The sequence below is a fragment of the Pseudorasbora parva genome, chromosome 6 (assembly GCF_024679245.1).
Source record: "Pseudorasbora parva isolate DD20220531a chromosome 6, ASM2467924v1, whole genome shotgun sequence".
Lineage (NCBI taxonomy): Eukaryota > Metazoa > Chordata > Actinopteri > Cypriniformes > Gobionidae > Pseudorasbora > Pseudorasbora parva.
The window spans coordinates 23,012,356-23,031,058 of NC_090177.1; the positions used below are offsets into that span (position 1 = coordinate 23,012,356).

The 18,703-nt window shown below is 40.5% G+C and overlaps 1 protein-coding gene across 6 annotated transcripts in view; it reads right to left on the reverse strand.

Annotated features, from left to right (window-relative positions):
- Positions 1–1,176: 1,176 nt before the first annotated feature.
- Positions 1,177–18,703, reverse strand: part of rerea (arginine-glutamic acid dipeptide (RE) repeats a) — a 190,101-nt gene continuing 172,574 nt past the window's right edge. For 4 of the 6 annotated variants that reach the window (XM_067446262.1, XM_067446259.1, XM_067446260.1 and 1 more), the window contains 11 exons: positions 11,727–11,889; positions 11,307–11,399; positions 9,481–9,680; positions 9,211–9,372; positions 9,001–9,114; positions 6,487–7,874; positions 5,412–5,634; positions 4,577–5,297; positions 3,715–3,885; positions 3,449–3,629; positions 1,177–3,357 (listed from right to left, as the gene is read on the reverse strand). In XM_067446262.1, the coding sequence (XP_067302363.1) occupies positions 3,324–3,357; positions 3,449–3,629; positions 3,715–3,885; positions 4,577–5,297; positions 5,412–5,634; positions 6,487–7,874; positions 9,001–9,114; positions 9,211–9,372; positions 9,481–9,680; positions 11,307–11,399; positions 11,727–11,889 (3,450 nt within the window). In that variant the 3' untranslated portion in view covers positions 1,177–3,323. The remainder of the gene's footprint in view (positions 3,358–3,448; positions 3,630–3,714; positions 3,886–4,576; positions 5,298–5,411; positions 5,635–6,486; positions 7,875–9,000; positions 9,115–9,210; positions 9,373–9,480; positions 9,681–11,306; positions 11,400–11,726; positions 11,890–18,703) is intronic. The other 2 variants (XM_067446263.1, XM_067446265.1) reach the window with 1 other exon arrangement.

The window sequence follows — 18,703 nt, forward strand, 5'->3', positions numbered from 1 at the left end:
GCACTGACATGCACTGTTAACTGTGGGACCTTGTATAGACAGGTGTGTGTCTTTCCAAATCATGTCCTATAAACAGAATTTAACACAGGTGGACTCCAGTCAAGTTGTAAAAACGTCTCAGGATGATCAGTGTAAACAGGAGCACTTGAGCCGTCATGGAAAAGGCTGTGGATACTTTTTAAATTTTTAATACATTTGCAAATATTTCAAACTTATTTCACATTGTCATTATGGGGTATTGTTTGTAGAACTGAGAATATTTTTTTATTTCATTTAATCCATTTTGGTAGTAACATAACATGGAAAAAGTGAAGCACTGTGAATAGAGGTTTGCACTGTTTAATTGGATGCATTGTTTAATTACTACAACCATTATAATTATTACTAAGTGTGCATTTTTTTTTATTTACCCCTCTCAAATATCATGCCTGTTTTTCTATATATTCTTGTTTAAATGATTGTTAAATTTAAAGTGATTAATAGAAACATTGCACTTTATTAGTATTAAATTACACCTGAGAGATAACATCTATATATGCGCTCAACCTTAACTTACAATATACATCCTGAAATCAGCATCTGGAAAGTTCATATATCTATATTTCTTATACCAACATGTACAAAATAAGACTTTTCATATCTCTTTGGTTTAGTTAAAATAAAAATTTAGTCAATTGTATATAATTTAAGATGTTTATGGATCATAGAGGGGGTAAAAGGACAAGAATGACCACAGAGTAATGTTCTAAATTAGTCTGGTTTTTGGATTGTAAATGTTCAATAGTTTTTAGTGCTTTGTGACTAGATGGGCAGAATTCTTGTGGATTACAAACCTTTTTTGGTCTGCCATTTATTGTTACTTGGGGACCCATTCTCAGAATTCACTTTATGAGTTCATTTCCCAGAATGATTGTGCTTATAAAATGATGGACAACAGTATTTGTTTAGAACTGCTTGCATTGATATGATCGATACAGCACACTTATTATTACGAGCATACATTTTTATAGTCACTAGTATAAATCAATCAACCTATTTTAGTAGATGATCAGAATTAACAATGAACTTGTAAAAGACAGAAAACAAACACTTTAACCCAGATTTCCCCAGCATGAATATTTACTTTTGCCATGTCATGTAAAAAAAAAGTGATATTAACTAGAACTCAAGTTTCCATGTGGTGTAACTTAGTTTTATTTTAATTCCACAAATTTGTCAAAAAAATTACAAAATACTCAAATGGGGAGAACACAGGACTCACAATCTGCCTTAATTATCTCTACTTTTTGTTTACACTGTGTCATCCCATTGCGACTACTAATATATACAATAAGCTTCAAGATACCAGTATATATAAATCTTAGCAGTCAGAATGTACATTCTGCTATTGCCGCTTTTAAACAAGAAGCTAAACCATTGACAACACTCAACATCAAAGGTTTAAGACACAAAAAAGGGACAAAAGGAGAAAATGCTTAAAACAAAAGTAAAATGCTGTATACATCTGAGACAGAATAAAAGATACATGACAGTCCAATTACAGAAAGTGTTCAGCTTTGGGCATATACTGCTAAAAACTGGCTTCTATGCATACTTGTCAAAGGATGCACAATGGCTTTTTTTTTAAAACAAAAGGGGAGAATTAAAAACAGTACTATGAGCTTTTACTGTACTTTGAACTTTTAGCTCAAAAGAGGCCCATACACAATCTCACCAGAGGTAAAACAAATATTTAGCATTTGTCATTTCAAATGATGAACATTAATTTTGATGGGTCTGGAAAAAAATGAACAAAAATTCTGCATGTAACAGTCAATGATTGCTATCAAACAGCCTCTACATGATGGAGAGCAACTAAAGAGGCATCATGCATCATAGGTAATGCAGTGTCAGGAATGCAGAGAGAAGCTCAAGCACAGTCATCTCCACTACTGTGAACACATGCACACACAGGTACACAATCCAAGCTTGACGTCTCTTCTGCCACCATCTTCCCCCTGGCTTCACAGTGAGAATGGTTTTATGAATCTGTACAGTAGGTCGGGAAACTGACTGCGCGAGTAGCTCGTAAGAGGACTTCAGGAGGCAAACGGGAAGGGGGGAGGGGGGGGAGGGAGGGAGGGGATGGGGGCTATCTTTTCCAGCACCCTTGGACAATGTGTAATTCTAAAAGTAAAAAATGTGCATCAAGCTGTCATATTGTTATTTAAAAAAATGTTTTGCAATCTCTATGCACTGAGGGAACTAGCTGAGATATGAACCCAGTTGCAAAACTGAATGCCGTTCAACTTTGGTACACAGAAAAGGGCTTTCGAAATGCACTTGCTGAAACTTAAGCCATAGGAAAGCCAATTGTAGTTTAAAAAGAAAAACTGAGGTTAATCAGTGCAATATTCTTCTTTCCAAATGGGCTACTTGCCCCAATACTCACGAGGTATCGCACCTCCTCCTTCAAGTGTTTTGAATGTCGAACTCGGTTTGAGTTCAGCAACGAAATAAAAAAAATGTGGTCATAATGTCATGAGTGTTTGTCATACACTGTCAAAATATGAAACAAATCAAACAAAGAAAAAAAATAAGGAAAGTCATCTGAGCTTTGACCTCTAGAGGTGTTTGGATTAAAATCCGGTACCATTCTACTCAGCAAACCCCTTTTACATGGACCGAACCATTTGACATGGTTACCTGCTCTGACGGTGCCATCTCCTTCCCCTCTGAAACAAGGGATGACACTTCAGAAAATTATTATATCGGAGGTCTAACGTATCTGTTAGGAATCCACACCTAATAATAATTATGATAATAGTAATAATTATATATGTATATATATATATATATATTTATATACTATTTACAGACTCAAAAAATGCCATGCTGCAGCTTTTCTTAACATTATGAAAACCTCCTACAATGTATTAAAATAAACATTGAATTTAAGATAGCACTTTTCAGATATAATGGCCCGACTTTTCTCTGTTCCTCTGTTTTCCCCCCAATTAGCACAGTGACAAAGTATCTGGTTTTCTAGCACCTACAAAAGACGTCAGGGAAGCTTCTCAGAGTATGTTCATGCAGGAAAGTCACAATCAGTCTTGAGGACGCTGTCACTACTCGAACGATATATAACCCCCCGAAAAAGTCAATGTCTTAAAAAAAAGTCCGGAATAGTGAAGAAAGCTGACAACAGAAAGAAGTTTCCTCAGACGATCCTCGTCGCTTCGCCGAACTGAAAACGCTCCTAGAACACACGAGTTCCTGTGTCCTGTGTACTGTTCTGCCGTGACCTCCTGTGTCCTGCTGATCCTCTGGGAGCCCGCGGTTGATCACAGCTGTTTGTCGCTTTCCTTCTTCAACCGGCTGAAATACAGTGGGAAGAGGCACGTATGGTATTATCACGCATGTTTGTAGCATAGATCATTTCTAGAAAAGTTCTGACTGGGGGACTGACCTGTAATAGTCCTCCTGTCCTGGCAGAGGGCCTCCGTGCATGTGGTGATGACCGTGTAGCCACTGCTGCTCCATGGCCAATCTCTGTAGCTCTGCAGACTGTGCATGCATGGCCTGCAGCTGGTGTGCCGCTGACATTGGTGGTGGTAGCCCACCTTGGAGATCTCTGGGGTATGGAGTGCCTAGGGATTACACAGCAAGATTCATTACTTGATGCTTTGACAAAGAGCTGGAAAGCATGAAATGCTGCTTGTGTATGCGACTTACCAAACACAGGGTGCCGGAGCATCTCGTGTTCATGCGGGGGCTGTCCGAGCAGGGGGTTGGGGATGGCTCCAGGCGGGTAGGGGAATCGGGCGAGGTGCGGTCCGCCGGCCAGTGGGTCTACAAGCGGATGTGCCCCAGAACCTGGGGGACACACAAGACATTCACCACCACCTACTCCGTGTCAGCAGCTTTTTGTAATGGTACATAGTCATACAGAAACACATTCTTACAGCACTGATATTCAAAATGAACATCACGCATAAATGACAAGCATAAAATAATAATATTCAACAGCAGAGACGCACAATATAGGTTCCATATTGCCTATTGCACAATATTGGAGATGTTATTTTTATGCATCCGCATTTTTTTTTTTTTTTTTTTACAAAATATTAAATAAATGTTAATATCGGCTATTCATCATTTATCTGGAATATGAAACTAATCATCTTAGGCTAATGGGTATTGGCCAGAATTTTTATATTGGTGCGTCACTTTCTATATAAAACCATAATTCATTAGTGTTAAATAATCTTAAAAAAATCTCAAAATTATTAAACATTTTTCATACTGTGAATTGTAATGTTATATTCACATACATTTAAAAAAACAAAACATTTTGAACATTACAGACAGCATCATTTTATTTTTTAATTTTTTTTTACATAAAAACAACAACAACATGTCATTTCTACAATTCTAAAGATGGCCCAGATGGAATCTGTGGACATTTTTCACATTTTCTGGATTATAATTCTGTGGAATGGATTTAAACCGTTATTATTGAGATCTGGGTATACAGATTCCATGTGAGCCTAATACAACTACTCAGCACACAACAGTAGAATGAAAGGTATCTCACCTTGGTGCAGAGGGTCCTGTTGGTGCAGGTGTAGGTGTGAATGGATGTGCGAGTGCTGATGGTGATGTGGCGTCACGTTGAACATCTGCAGCCGTGCGATGGGGTCGTTAGCTACAGAAGCCATTCTCTCAACATGTAGTCTCTCGGCCAGACGCTCAGGGTACGTCATCTCAGGCCGTAGCTGTGGCCCGGCCAGTGCCAGCCGTTCCCGCTCCAGTGGATTCAGGCCCGGGTGAAAGGAGGCAAACGGATGAGGGCCGGCCATGTGTGGGAGACCAATAGGCCCGTGCCGCGCAAAGTGCTCCATGGGGTTAGCGGAAGGATGCAGGCTGTCTAATTCTGGAGGTTTGACCTCGAAGCCCGGCTTCATTCTCTCCATTCTCAGCTCCCTCTCTCGGATCTCCCTCTCCCGCATCTCTCGCTCCCGCAGCTCCCGCTCACGCATGCCAGGGTCTGCGTTGTACAGGCCGGGCATGTGGTAGGCCAGGAGTGGGTCTGAGGGGTTGAGTGAGACAAAGAAGGGATGGTTGCGGTTGGTGGGGGACATGACGTGGGGCCGAGCGTATTCGCTGAGCGTGCGCAGGGCGGGTGTGTCAGGGCCGATGTAAGGGGGCACAGTGGCGATGGTTGTGGGTGGTGGATCAAAAGAGGTCCTCATATGAGCCGATCCCGCCATCTGGGGTTCACCCATGCGACCCTCATGAGAAGAACTGGAAGCTTTCTGTAAAGACAGAGCAGATATTTAGGAGTAAGAAATTGATAATGACAAATCTTAGCAGAAATTATAGACAGATAAACATCGCTTTTAAATGCAACATATCAGACCAAAACTTACAGCAGCTCTCTCAGCCTCCTTCTCTCTCTCCCGTTCCCGTTCTCTTTCTTTTTCACGTTCCCTCTCCTTTTCTTTTTCTTCTCGTGCTTTCTGCTCTGCTTCCCTCTTGGCTTTCTCTAGTGCCTCCTCCCGTTTTTTTGCCAGTTTTGACGAGGCCAGTGGTGTGAAGTAAAAGTCTGTTCTGGCACACGTGTTGTAACCTCTGTCCAAATGCTTATAGAACCTGTAAACAGAATAGATAGACAGAATCATCAGAATAATCTTTAAGTTACCACTGTCAGTGTCATGTGTGAAACCTTTCTTCTTTTGTGACAGATATAAGCTGTGGAAGTGCAGACATATTTCCACAGGCCGAATTTGCAGCCAGTTTAAAAGAAATGCAATTACTTTATGTCAAATAAATAACCTGTGGCATGTCCTCTCATTTATACTATACTAGAGCCACTCAATCAATCATTTTAATCTCCAGTGCTGTAATGAGCACAGAGCTCTCTCTCGGCATTAGTGAGCTTATTGCTATTCACTTCAAGGGAGTGCAAGACAAGGCCACAGCAGCTCAACAAAGACATGCTCATGTTCTGATGGAGGCTTTCATCACTATGATGCAGTCATTAATCTGTGCCCTGTCCATGCCTGATAACTGCAGAGGAGCTGAAGCTGAGATACAGTTAGTTGGGACGCTACACAGTGCTATTTAACGTAACTTTTAAACTTAATGTAAATTAATGAAATAATATTTTATTACATTTTAATAAATGCAATACTATTTTATTTATAATAAAATGACAAATTATTGGTTTTAATATTTTTAATTTTATTGTAACAAATATGAATTAATATAAATTTACTACAAATTATTATTGTAAATAATATACCATTCAAACTAATGTAATAAAATATATTTGTATTTATTAAAGTTGTTTTATAATAGATTATTGTTTGCTTTTGTAGTTTTTATAATTTTGCATTATCATAATCTAAATATTAATTCATGTGTTTACTGTAGTCATTACTGTGCACATCAGACACTTACAAATAATTCTAATCTATCATGGAAAAAAAATGAATTATGTACCGTGCTGACTGGCTTGCGTGACTGGGTGTGTTGACAATGGTGGGTGGAGGTGAAGGGCTCCTCTGTGGTGGTGGAGGACTCTCTGGCTCCTCTGCCTCATCCAGTGGCTCTTCTTTAATCTGTACAGGTGGCACAGTAGAGGGTCCTGGGCAGGGCGCACTGACCGATGCAGGCAGGGGCATGGATATGGAGGAGGGTGGCTGCTGCAGCATAGCCATTGAGTTTGTCACAGAGGAAGGAACGGTGGAGGGTGACAGGACGGGCGAGCTGCCTGGCATGAAGGAATGAGGAGGGAAGGGTGGCTGAGAAGGTGCTGAGTGTGAGGCAGAGGAAGAGGAAGGGAGTGGAGGAGCCGGCGGGGGCGCTTGACTTCCTGTCGCTGGAAGGGTTTGCGACTGGGTGAGCACTGGAGGTTGCACTGGTGGAGGCTGTAGCTGCTGGTTTTGAGACATGAGCTGAAGAGGCGGCGGATGGGCGGAGGGAGGATGGTGTGTTGATAGAGAGCTGAGGGGCTTCAAGGCGGGTGGCGGGGGCAGGTTGGAAGGCATCTGCGGGAATGGGGGATGGTTGGGATGCTTGTGTGACTGAGGGTTTGGCATTTGTGGGATAGGGGTTGTAGGCGGAGGTTTGATATGAGGCATAGGCAATGGTGCTGGTGGCAGAGGCTGCTCTCTGGGAGGTTGGCTGCCGCTTTGTGAGGAGGATTGTGACTGGGATGGAGGGGTGTGAGGTCGCTGTTGAGACAGTGAGGCAGCTTGGGGCTGACTCGGGAGAGGTGAAGGGGGGACCTGAGACTGACCGATTGGGAATGACTGAGCAGGTAAAGCATGAGGGTGAGGCATGTGTGATGGCCCCGCCTGCAGAGGATGGCCCATGGGCGGCATGGGGCCGTGTAGTGGAGGCTGCAGGGACTGAGGGCCAGTCTGAGAAGGTGGAGGAGGCTGAGTCATACCCTGCAATGGGGAATGCGGTGAGGGTAGCCTCTGCGCCCCCGACTGGATGAGAGACAATGGACCTGCTGGAGGTGTCTGCTGAGGAGGCATGGAGGTAGGGGGAATAGAGGGGGACGACTGGGATGACAACGAAGGCGTGCCTGAGGTGGGTGGTGTGGAGGCTGCAGCAGCGGAAGGAGGGGCTGTGGGTAAAGCCCCAGTCTGGCACTGGATGACTGGAGGGTGCTGACCCTGGAGGATCTGTTGCTGGGCTGAGGAGTCTGAGTCGCTCTCGTTGTCACGCGGGCTGGGGATGCTGGGAGAGGAGCTGCGGTTGTCCTGGTCAATATCCTTGGGATCACTGCTGCCCTCATCATTCACACTGCGACCGTCCGAGCTCTCACCCTCACCCTCGCCCTCTCCCTCACACTCCGAGGGCGAGTCAGGCCGGAGTTCCTGTGGGAGATGGAAAGAAGGAAGAGTCAAACTTGGCCATACCGTCGTTTACTAATGACCAAATAATGGGTGCAGTCATGACCAAGAACAAATAACCTTTGCTTATCACCATCATTGAGATGTAATGTGAACTAATGACATTTAAAGGATATGAAATCATTTTAATGCGCAATCACATTGTTACCATAGGTAATGGCCAAAATAAATACAACCCTAAAATCTAGTGTCTTCATTGGACTCTGGGTCAAATAGAGCTGCCATGAACCCTTCGGTGAACTTTAGTACAAGCTTATTAATGTCTTTTGGATTAATGGAGAGCTATTCTGCCAAGAAAACCTCTAGTCGACCGTTTTTTTCCCAAACACATTCCACATTTCCATGCTAACAATAATTTAGCCACATTACCACAGATCTTTAGCAGTACTAAAACTGCCATCTTTAAAGGGATAGTTCACTTTAAAATGAAAATTCTGTCATCCTTTACTCACCCTCAAGTTGTTTCAAACCAGTATGAATTTCTTTCTTCAGCTGAACACAAGAGAAAATATTTATAATATAAGAATGTCAGTAACCAAACAGTCAGCTGGAGCCATTGACTTCCATAGTATTTTTTTCCCTACTATGCAAGTCAGTGGTTCCAGTTAACTGGTTACTAATATTCTTTAAAAAATTGTCCCTTGTGTTCAGCTGAAGAAAGAAAGAAAGAAATTCAGACAGATTTGAAACAACTTGAGGGTGAGTAAAGGATGACAGAATTTTCATGTTGAAGCGAATTATCCCTTTAATGCAGCAGCACGAGATGTAAAATAAACTATACATCGTCATAAAGCACAGAAAACCAAAAAAATTAAGCTCTGCTTCTGTTTCTGTTTCTAGCCATGCTTCCTATTCTTTTTGAGATACCTTTCCTAAATAGGATGCATGTTTAGTAGGACTTCACTTACCTTCACTTTATACTACACTTTTATACTTTTTATAGAAAAGTTTTCTTTTCTAAAAAAAAAAAGATTTAGATTTCTAAATCCTCCTTTCCTACAGACTAAAAACATAGAAACCACTTATTTCTGGTTAAAGCTAATCTTCATGTTTTGTCTGTATTAAGATGCTTGTTTAGGAGTTTACCCACCTGTGTTTTAGACTTCTTGGCGCTTGCCCTCTCAGACTCCTCTGTGTCTGAGGCTCCTTTCTCTCTCTGACGTTTGGCACTCTTCATAGGCGATGGCGCCTCTTCCTTAGTCTTCTGTTTTGACAAAATGAAAACATGTTTCCTCAAAAAACAAATTCCTGTGATGATCAGTGTGATTATGATGCAAAAGTCTTTGCACATGGGTTGTACCTTGCTGAGTTTCTTCATCGAGTCAGTCTTGCTGTCAGTGCTGGAGGTGCTGGCTGCACTTGGTGAGGTACGCCCGCTCGACCGCAGATCCTCATTGGTTGGTGAGGCCCTGCCATCTGGGCTAGCGGTTTGCTTCTTGCGGCCACTTCGTAACGTTGACATCTGAACCGAACAACAAAATATCTGATGTAACAAATGGCTATTAATGCTAAAAAAACACATTATATGCAGTTAAAATGGCTCTAAAGGTAGCAACGTTAAGTGTCTTACTGAGCCGCGGTTCCGTCGAGTCCTCATGCTATGCTTCCCACTGAGTCCATCGTCTTCCTCTTTGACAGGTTTGAACATAAACGGTGGCGGGTCTACAGGCTTCTCGATGGGGGGTAGTTCGCCGTACTTCTTAAAATGGATCCGGCAGTCGGTGCACAGCAGGATGTTCTCGCGACCCCCGTGGTGCCAGTCCTTGGAGGCTGTAAACACAAATTTAAGTTCAACTGTGCTCTGCTTATTAAACATTACACTAACAGGAAGCGCTCTAAGGCTAACCAAACACTCCATGGACATGCTATGGTCAAATAAGTTGTTTTCATGTCAGATGTGGATGCAATACGAATGCCAACTGCATCAACAGGTCAGAGGATTTAATGATGCAAAAAACAAATGAGTAACCGTCAGATTGGATCAAATTAAAAAATGACATGCTCTGATGTCCATCTGCCAGATAAGGGAAGGGGCTGAGCATCCAAGCACACTCAAACTGAGAGTAATTACAGACCTGCAGAGGGGATTATTAAAGTCTTCTGAAGGGAGAACTCTTATAGAGTCTTTACCTGTCTCATGGTATCACTCTATTAGGTTAATTCCTCTAACAATTCACCCTTAAGACAATTGAAGGACAACAAGAAAACTCATTGTTTGTTGTTCGTCACACAGTTGGTCACTCGGAAAATCAAAGAATACGGGCAAAATATATATTTTTTTAGATTACATTTTTAGCATACAGATAAGTTCAAGACATAATTAAAAACATAACTGTCTACTATTATTTGTGGACTCAGGGAATGGATTATTTTGCATGCAGTGCCTTCCAAATGCAGTCTTCATTTCAAAAATGTATTTTGTTTATAAAAACAAAATAATTGTTTTTCATTTCGAAAGCATTTCTATATTAATTTCATATTTCCAACAAACAAAATTTCTAGCCAAATAATGAAGTGGTAAAAAACAAACTAAAAAACCAGTTACTACCATGCAAATTCAAACATTTCGCTGTTCTCTATATGCGTCAACCTGGCGTGTGTAAAAGTCGATCATTCTTTACAGCTGACGGTTTGTTTGGAGAGAAGATGAGACGGGAGTTCTTTATTAAACTTATAAAAAGACAAAAGAATTATAGGAATACTGGATTCTAAACGCAGAAATGCCGCATTATCATGAAGACCCTGAAGCGGATCTGAGGGAGAAAAACACACACACACCTACATGCCACTTAAGCCTAACCTAAGGGGCTTTCCTTGCCATTAATGCTTTGATAACACACAACTCCTTTCAATAAAAATAATGGCTAGTGCGGTGGATGGGATATACAAACCAACAAAGTGCCATCATTTTGGAATGACCTATCGCGAGAGGAAAATAATACATTTTAGTCGCATAACTAGGGCTCATGGAAACGCTGTCGTTTCGCAATAATTTGTTATCTACATTTAGAAAATATTGCAAAAGTTTTGCGCAAATATGTAATGGAAACGACTGTCAGTGCATTATCGCAAAATTGGTACAATGATAGGGAATGATTCGGAACAAGCATGCAATGATTATATTTTAAATAAATGCTGTTTATGTGATCATCTCCAATCACCCCCTCTCAGTATTTCACACGCCGGCTCTGGTGTTATATAGCTTAATTTGATCCAATTTTTAAAAATAAATATTATAAAATATATAGTATAAACATATAAACATTTCCTTTCTAAATTGCATCATTAACTTATTAAACTGCTGCATAAAAGCAGCATCACACTCACAGTACAGTTGGTCTGAATATCTGCATAATATGATGTGATATTTAATTTGATAATAAATTAAGCACTCACTGGTAGTGAAACAGTGGCGGCAGGCGTAGCCCTTCAGTTCCTGCTCACTGTCTTCACTGTCAAAGTCATCTTCGCTGGCTGAACTTAAGTCCACTGGAAAAGAGAATCATGTTGGTTAATAAAGATAGAAGAATGTAGTTGTCAAATTATGTTCAAGAAAAAACAGAGGCCTGCTACACTTAATACATTTTCAGTGGCTTTTTTTCAGGAGACAAGGATAGTACACACAATTAGAGCGATACCTCCTTGTTCCGTCTCTTATCGGATATGAGATTTCAGCTGTTTAGATTGATGAATCACAGAGGGAGATCTATGCTCTGAAAAGCCATATTAGTCCTGGGAGTTTTAGGTATGTCATGTTTAGCTGTGACAAGAGTCTGTTCTCTGTCTCTAGGGTGAAGAAAAGCAGATTGCACTTACGGAACTCGCTGGAAGGTGGGCGGGAGGGAGTGTTGACGGGGGTGGAGGCTGTGCGGGTCTTGATCCGGCGGAAGACGGGTTGTCTGCGGTGCCTACGGTGGGCTCTGCAACTAGCAGCCTCTGGGGTTTTCTTCCAATAATAGTAAAAAGTGATCAACTCCCCCTGAGAGACATAAAACACAAAAACATCAATCTTACAAGCCAGTTGTTTTTACAAACATTTAAGACCGTCTCAGTGTATAAAAATGAACAAAAAAAAACATCTTCAGCTACGTTACAAACATGTTGTTTTATCAATTGGATGTGAATATGGCTTGATAAGAGCATGAAAAGACCTCAAATGTCAAACTGATAGGGCAGCTGCACTTCACTTGGGTGATGAAACAAATTTGGTTTTGATAACAGATAGAAAGGAAGGGAGAATGTATAAAGTCCTGGACAAAGAATCCATGCCGGGTTTGCCAGCAGGCCAGCTTGTTGTGCTGTGGCCGTGTCTGTCCCAGGATTAGGCAGTGAAGCTCTCTGAATGCTGGGATATTAGGATCAGTACATTGGTGGCTGCCTGGGTGGCAGGCGTTTGAATGGAAACAAAGGAACATGTCAGGGAGAGCTTTGGAGCTACAAATAGGGAGTAAAATGGCTCCAAGCCTCTGCGCTAGAAGAGTCAATTGAACTTTAATCAAACATTCAGAGGGCGCGCTTGCCAGGGAGTAAGGCATATAAATCCCGAGCACAAAAGCCAGCCAGGAAATCAATACCCTACTGAAACATTAACACATGCAATCATGGATCAGAAGACGCTTTGCTGAGGCGGCCTGCGCAAATTAACTGTCGCTTTCCGGACACATTCAAAATAATATACATGCCCTGAAACCGTTGTTAGGTGGAGAAGCAATTATACATTTTTCCTGTGGTAGTTCCTCTTGTTTCTCTCTTGTACCTTTCGGTTTCTTTCCATTTGAATCATTTGGCTGATTTTGGATGTTCATTTGAAGACATTACATTGGAGTGTCAACGGCTGAGCTTTTAACATGCTTTAATGTGTTAATGTTGCAGGAATGAGTGAAGAGGACAGACATGGGGTCTGACAGGATCTGTTAAACTCAGGCTGAATAGGGCTTGGGTGTCTTTAATGCATATTGATTGCTTTCCCTCTTTGCTTCGGCTGTTCTTCTTGACATAAATTGGTCATTAAAATGCTGCTCTCCCCAACACATTAACAGATTTAACAGCAAACACTTCTAACTATTCTTGTCAGAAAGCGGAAAAACATGTACTTTGAATCCTATCAGACTATTCATAGGCTTTTTTATTGCTTGAGTGAATTTTACTGAACCATATAGATTTGCTTCGGATGCCTGCACTCGAGTATATGAATTATATTTACATAAATCACAAATAAAAAAAAGCTGCAGTCTGATGGAAAGGCTATAAAACCCAAGGCTGGTCTTAACCAAAGCTACCATGTCTGACATGGACAAGCACACAGGATAAGTCTCATGCTTACAGGTTCTTACGAGCTTTGATTTCCCCTTTCCCCCAAAAAAGTAATCAAGGTAAAGCATAAACAAAAACAATAGTATGATTGAAATAAATAAAAAAATGCACAAATCACAGTTGCATACTGAGCAGCAGAGAAAAGTTTCCACATGCATCAGACTTAGAGTAGCCCATCCTTGAGCGGCCCAATGGACACATGTTCAAAGAATATCAATTATCACAATTATATCAATTACTTGTGGGTGGTACAAATGCTTGCCAAATAAGAAACACAAGGCTGAGAAGCTCAACTTAAAGTATACCAGCCCGGCTCCTGAGGGTTATTTATTCGATATGATGAGTGGAACGTGCAATGGCGAAAGGCCCAGGCCCACGTCTGAGAGCAAAAGGCTTTTTGGCGGGGTCGGTAAGGGCGCAGGTGCAGGCCAAAGGATGGCAGGCTTCCTGATGTGAAATTTAATTGAAATGTGCAGATCAAAACTGTTCAGCAGGACAGCGGGCTGGCTTTCTTCACAGCCTAATGACTGTTCGGCACCGCATCCCCCTCCCCTTCCCCATGGTTGCCCCTTGCTTTTTATTTTCCCTCCCTCCATTTGATGTGAGCTTTGAAGCATGAAACCTCAACTTAATGCTACAGAAGATAAAAAGAAAAGGTCATTTTAGCCCTCAACAATTTTGCCAGAGCACTTCATAGCTCTTAAACATCCTGGAAGGCAGACGAAAAATTTTGCTCTGGTTCAGTGTAATAACACTGTGAAAGGAATCACAGTGGTCATTCAAAAGTAATTTAGTCTATAGGCTATCAAGACAGGTGTCAAGGTTGGGAAAGAGCTGACAACCGTGCGAAGATAACACAATGTTTAATACAATCTGCTGGAGCAATATGTAGAGGAGTGGAGGAACGAGGATGAAAAGAGTGATGAAATGTTTTGAGAGGATCATCTGTGATGATGACAAATTTCCTCGGGTGATAACTGTACGATGGAGAGCTATAGAAAAATCCCCTTTCAAGCTGGAGGAGAGGAGATGGAAGAGGAAATATGATTTGATTAGAAGCATGGAAGGGATGTGCCAAGTCACGGCTCTGGGTTTATTTCTCATCCCTCACCCGTTTCAGCGCTGCCCATTCTTTGTCAAGACATTGCTGGTTTGTTCGCCACAGAAAAAAAATTTCAATATTTCTCAAGGTGCTGCACAGAAACATAGGACGGGCAAAGAAGCTATTTAGTATTTTATATAGGGAGATGTCCTACTGTGAAGCAAAATAAAAGATGACATCTGGGGGAGGAAATGTCTCCTGTGAGTTTCAGTTTGCAGTGGAGTCTGTGAAGCCGGATGCACATACTGAGTCAGTGTCAAGTGCTAAGACTGACAGCTCGAATAACAAAGCCAGGACTTGTGTGTCAAGGTAGGTTTGTTGGAAGCAAAAGTGAGATTTCTCTCAGCTATCTGTAGAGAGCGTCGAAATGTCAAATTTAAGCATGTCCTTGTTTGCTTTATTTTTGCACATGAATGCGCAAAACATTATGGTAAGGAAAAAAGGCAAACAACTACTAATAATAAAATGTCAAGAGATGCGCAAAAAATGATTTCCCTCCCTCTCGTACATTTTAAGTCATTGTGCACATTGTTTAGAACCCATTGACTTTTATTATTTTGACAAAAACGGTTAATCACGTTATTTAACATTACTCGTTTTAGATCGCTCGCTTCTGAGTCTTCTTCACCTGTGTTTTGATAAGGAGAATCTGAACTCATTCAGAAGATGCATAATAGTGCCCCTTGCCGTATAACAGTGAAAACACTGTAAATTCTGTGTTTGGCGGGGAAGCGTTTTCACACAAACAGAATTCTGTGTTAGGCAGGGAAATAGTTAAGGATCTGTAGCCTTTTTAATAGGCATGCAACGGTTCACTCTGAGCCGGTTGAAAATCGCTATAAATGTGTGGCAATTCAAGTTGGTTGAGATGCTAAACAAATCGCGATACACGTTTTAAACAGCAGGGATGCTAAAACCATAGCATCCCTGCTGTTTAAAACCATTTTGACTTTCTGAAGACTAATAATCACCACAGTGAGAGACTTCAGTCACCTCCGTCGGCATGTAAAACATAATAGGCCAAACCACACTGACTGGTGTTGTATTTATTTTACCATCTCTTTCTCTGAATGTGTGCATATATTTTTTTTCCCCTTAATTTGTTGATTATAGCATACTTATCTAAATGTGTTCTGTTTTTCTAACTCTTGCAGGTGTAATGATACAAATTATGATAATATTGCCTTTATAACTATGAAAACCCTGTCACTGTTGTAGGCTACTTAAATTTGACCTAGTCGTTTTATTTCTGCTATTCCTCAGTGCAGGATGATGGTAAAGAAGCTGAAACAACCTCCTTCCAAACACCATTGGAAGATTTCCTTGAAGGGACTTTTTGAGGATTTGTAATTTGTAATATTATTTGTTGAAAATATGGCAGAAATACTCAAACTAAAATACATATATTTTCCCGAATAGATAGAGCCAGGGTAAATGCGTAAAGCTTTTTGTGTATGCGGAATTTCTTCCATTAGCCCTGAATCTCTGAGCAGAAGAGAAGAGTGTGTGCCAGGGAGCGAGAGATACTGACAACGTAAGCTTGGAATTATGAGACATTTCAGAATGCTTCCATCTGCAGAATTTTTCTGGAGGGTGGATTATCTGACAAGGAAGGGGCTTACCTCCTATCATGGCACAGAGAAACGCTTTTTCACTCTGATTTCACCTCGAGAAACCGACGATGTGGGAGCATGTGTGCATAGACTGTAATTTCCAACAGATTACACTTTTTTTCCTTCTCATTGCAGCGGACCTTTCGGGAAAAAACGTAGCTGGACATTCTGGTCATGTGTGCGTCTGTGTGTAGGACGGGTGTGAGGCCTAAACTCCTGTATTCATACACTCATCCGCACTCAGGCCTGGACTTGAACAGATGGTTTCTGTTTTTCCTGGCAGATTTGTGACGAAGCCACAAAAGGCCCCTGCTTTGACAGTGAGCCAAATGGTTAAGTCTGTAGCTGACAAATACAGAGGAAGGAAAGCAGCAGAGAATGCAAGAGAGGGCAGTGAGGGGGGAGAAAAAAATGGAAGATAGCAATAGACAATCAAGCCAGCCTGAAGGAAACCTCAAAAGCATTTGCTTGGTTAATGTTTTTGATACAAGAACATTTGGTCACTAGGTACAGACAGGGGATGCGCAGCTGTAAACATTAATTGGTTGAGTTGGCTCATGACAGTGCCCATGTACATGCAGGAGGGTGAGATATGCAAAGGTAATGACAAATTCAAGCCTCTGTCACAAAAAGAAAGTTAAAAGTTTGACAAGTTTGGCACTGTACTTTTAAAATAGACATTTTATTTATGAAACTTTTTTTTTAAATGTGTATACATACATGAATTTATAATAATTACAAATATTTCGTGCACTGCAACTATTAATATAATTTTCAATTTCAAAATTAACTGCAAATAAATACATATACATATATATGGTATCTTCCAGCCAGGCAAACAAAATGTATCACGGCCCTACCAGATTAGTGTTGCATGATATACCGGTACTAGAAAAGTATTGCGATACCCTGCTATTACAAACGGTACCATATGGACTTTTATTAGTACCGGTACTTTAAGGAGGACAGCGCTAATATGAGCTGTATTTCTTAATGTGCGTGGATGTGTGACAGCATGTGTCAGGACGTGTGTGCAGAGCACTACTTCCAATGTTCACTAAACATTGGAAGTAGTAGAAGAGTTAAATATGCGCAGCGCATGACAGAGAAAGCAACAGAAATATGCGCGCATGAGAAGAAAAAGCGCGGCGTGGGACGTGCTCGCGCTATTGGACTCTGACCTGAAGCGCGCACACATGCCTTTCAGACAACAAACATGCGATCGCCATTCAGTTAGTTCGCGGATTATTATTTGGGTTTGAATGATCAAACATTCATGGTCTGGCGAGTATTGAGGTAAACACAGTCGGTTATGTCTTTAGTGAACGTGTAGCCTAAAGCTGAGGTAATTAGATCAGTGCAGGTTTTAAGCCAGACCTAATATTCTGTGATTGATGTTAGGCAAACAATGAAAAATAGAAAACCACCACATGCTTGGCTAAATAACTAAAATATATTTATTAAGAATCAGTGTATAGTTAAATTATAGAGTGAAGACTAAGTAAGCAGTTTTATATTTGATTATTTAATTTCTTTCTTGACTTGCTACTGTTAAATAGACCTAATGAAGCTGAAAAATAAAGCACTGTTTTTGTCATATTGTTTGTAATTTGCATTTTTTTTGCTTATTTTTAAAAACAGATACAGTTAAAAATCTATATTATAATTATAAGATTACATAAAAATTTTTTTTATCATAAGATAAGATTTTGGTCATCCAACCTGTTCAGAAGTGAAAGGTTAGTGAATGATAACATGATTGATAATGATGATCTCTGTAAAGATCTTCACACTGGCATGCAGTTATTATAGTAATAACAGAAGGGAATGGTCAAAAACCTGGCAGGAACATGCTGGCCAAGAGAATGTTTAGTAAAAAAATGTAAACAATGAATAATAAGTTCTGTTGTCATATTCATATTATCTGTTTTTTGTTTGTTTTTTACAGTGGTATCGATTTAGTATCGGTATCGAGGTATTTTAGTCTGGTATCGTATCGAAGTTAAAAATTTGGTATCGTGACAACACTATACCAGATGGGCCATTTCAAATTGGGAATAAAATTCCTTTGTGTTGTTGACTCTCTTGACTTGTTATCTGAAGAAAAAATAAGATCATGGATGTTTTTGATCATGCTGATTTGTCCGCAGTAAAGATTAGCCGATGTATTCTTGTACCTATATAGTTGAGTGCGTTTCTCGAGTGGATCGAGGGTATATCTGCGGGTCTGGCGGACCAAATAATAATTGTAATTAATTGAGGTTGGATGAGAGATATGTAATTAATATGTTGATTTTATTAAAGAGACAGAACTCATTTCACTTTAAAATGCAATGAACGCGAATCACTTTCACACTTTCATTTTCAAAACGACCGTCTCTTTAGGGAAAACAAATCAAGACAAAATTTGTGTGTTAAATGTTAAGAGGCACGTAGATTGAAGTTGGTGTTTAAGTTCTACACAGGCAAAAAAAGACAGGTCAAGACAGAAATTCATAGAAGTTTAAGTTCAGGTAGAACCAAATGTAGAACAAAATCCATTTGCACTGATGATTGTAATTTGATTCTTTTCTATACCATTGTTTATATAAGTGATTTTGAAAAAGGTTTTGAATGATGTTTCGACTCCTATTCAGTTTTCTACATACAAAATATCTTTATTCGGCTGTAGTTAAATTCATTTCGGACTACCAAAATCTGAAAACCGCCTGCCGGAAGGGCTCCCAGGGATTTGAAAATTTTGCAAGCCCTGTATTTTTTTTATA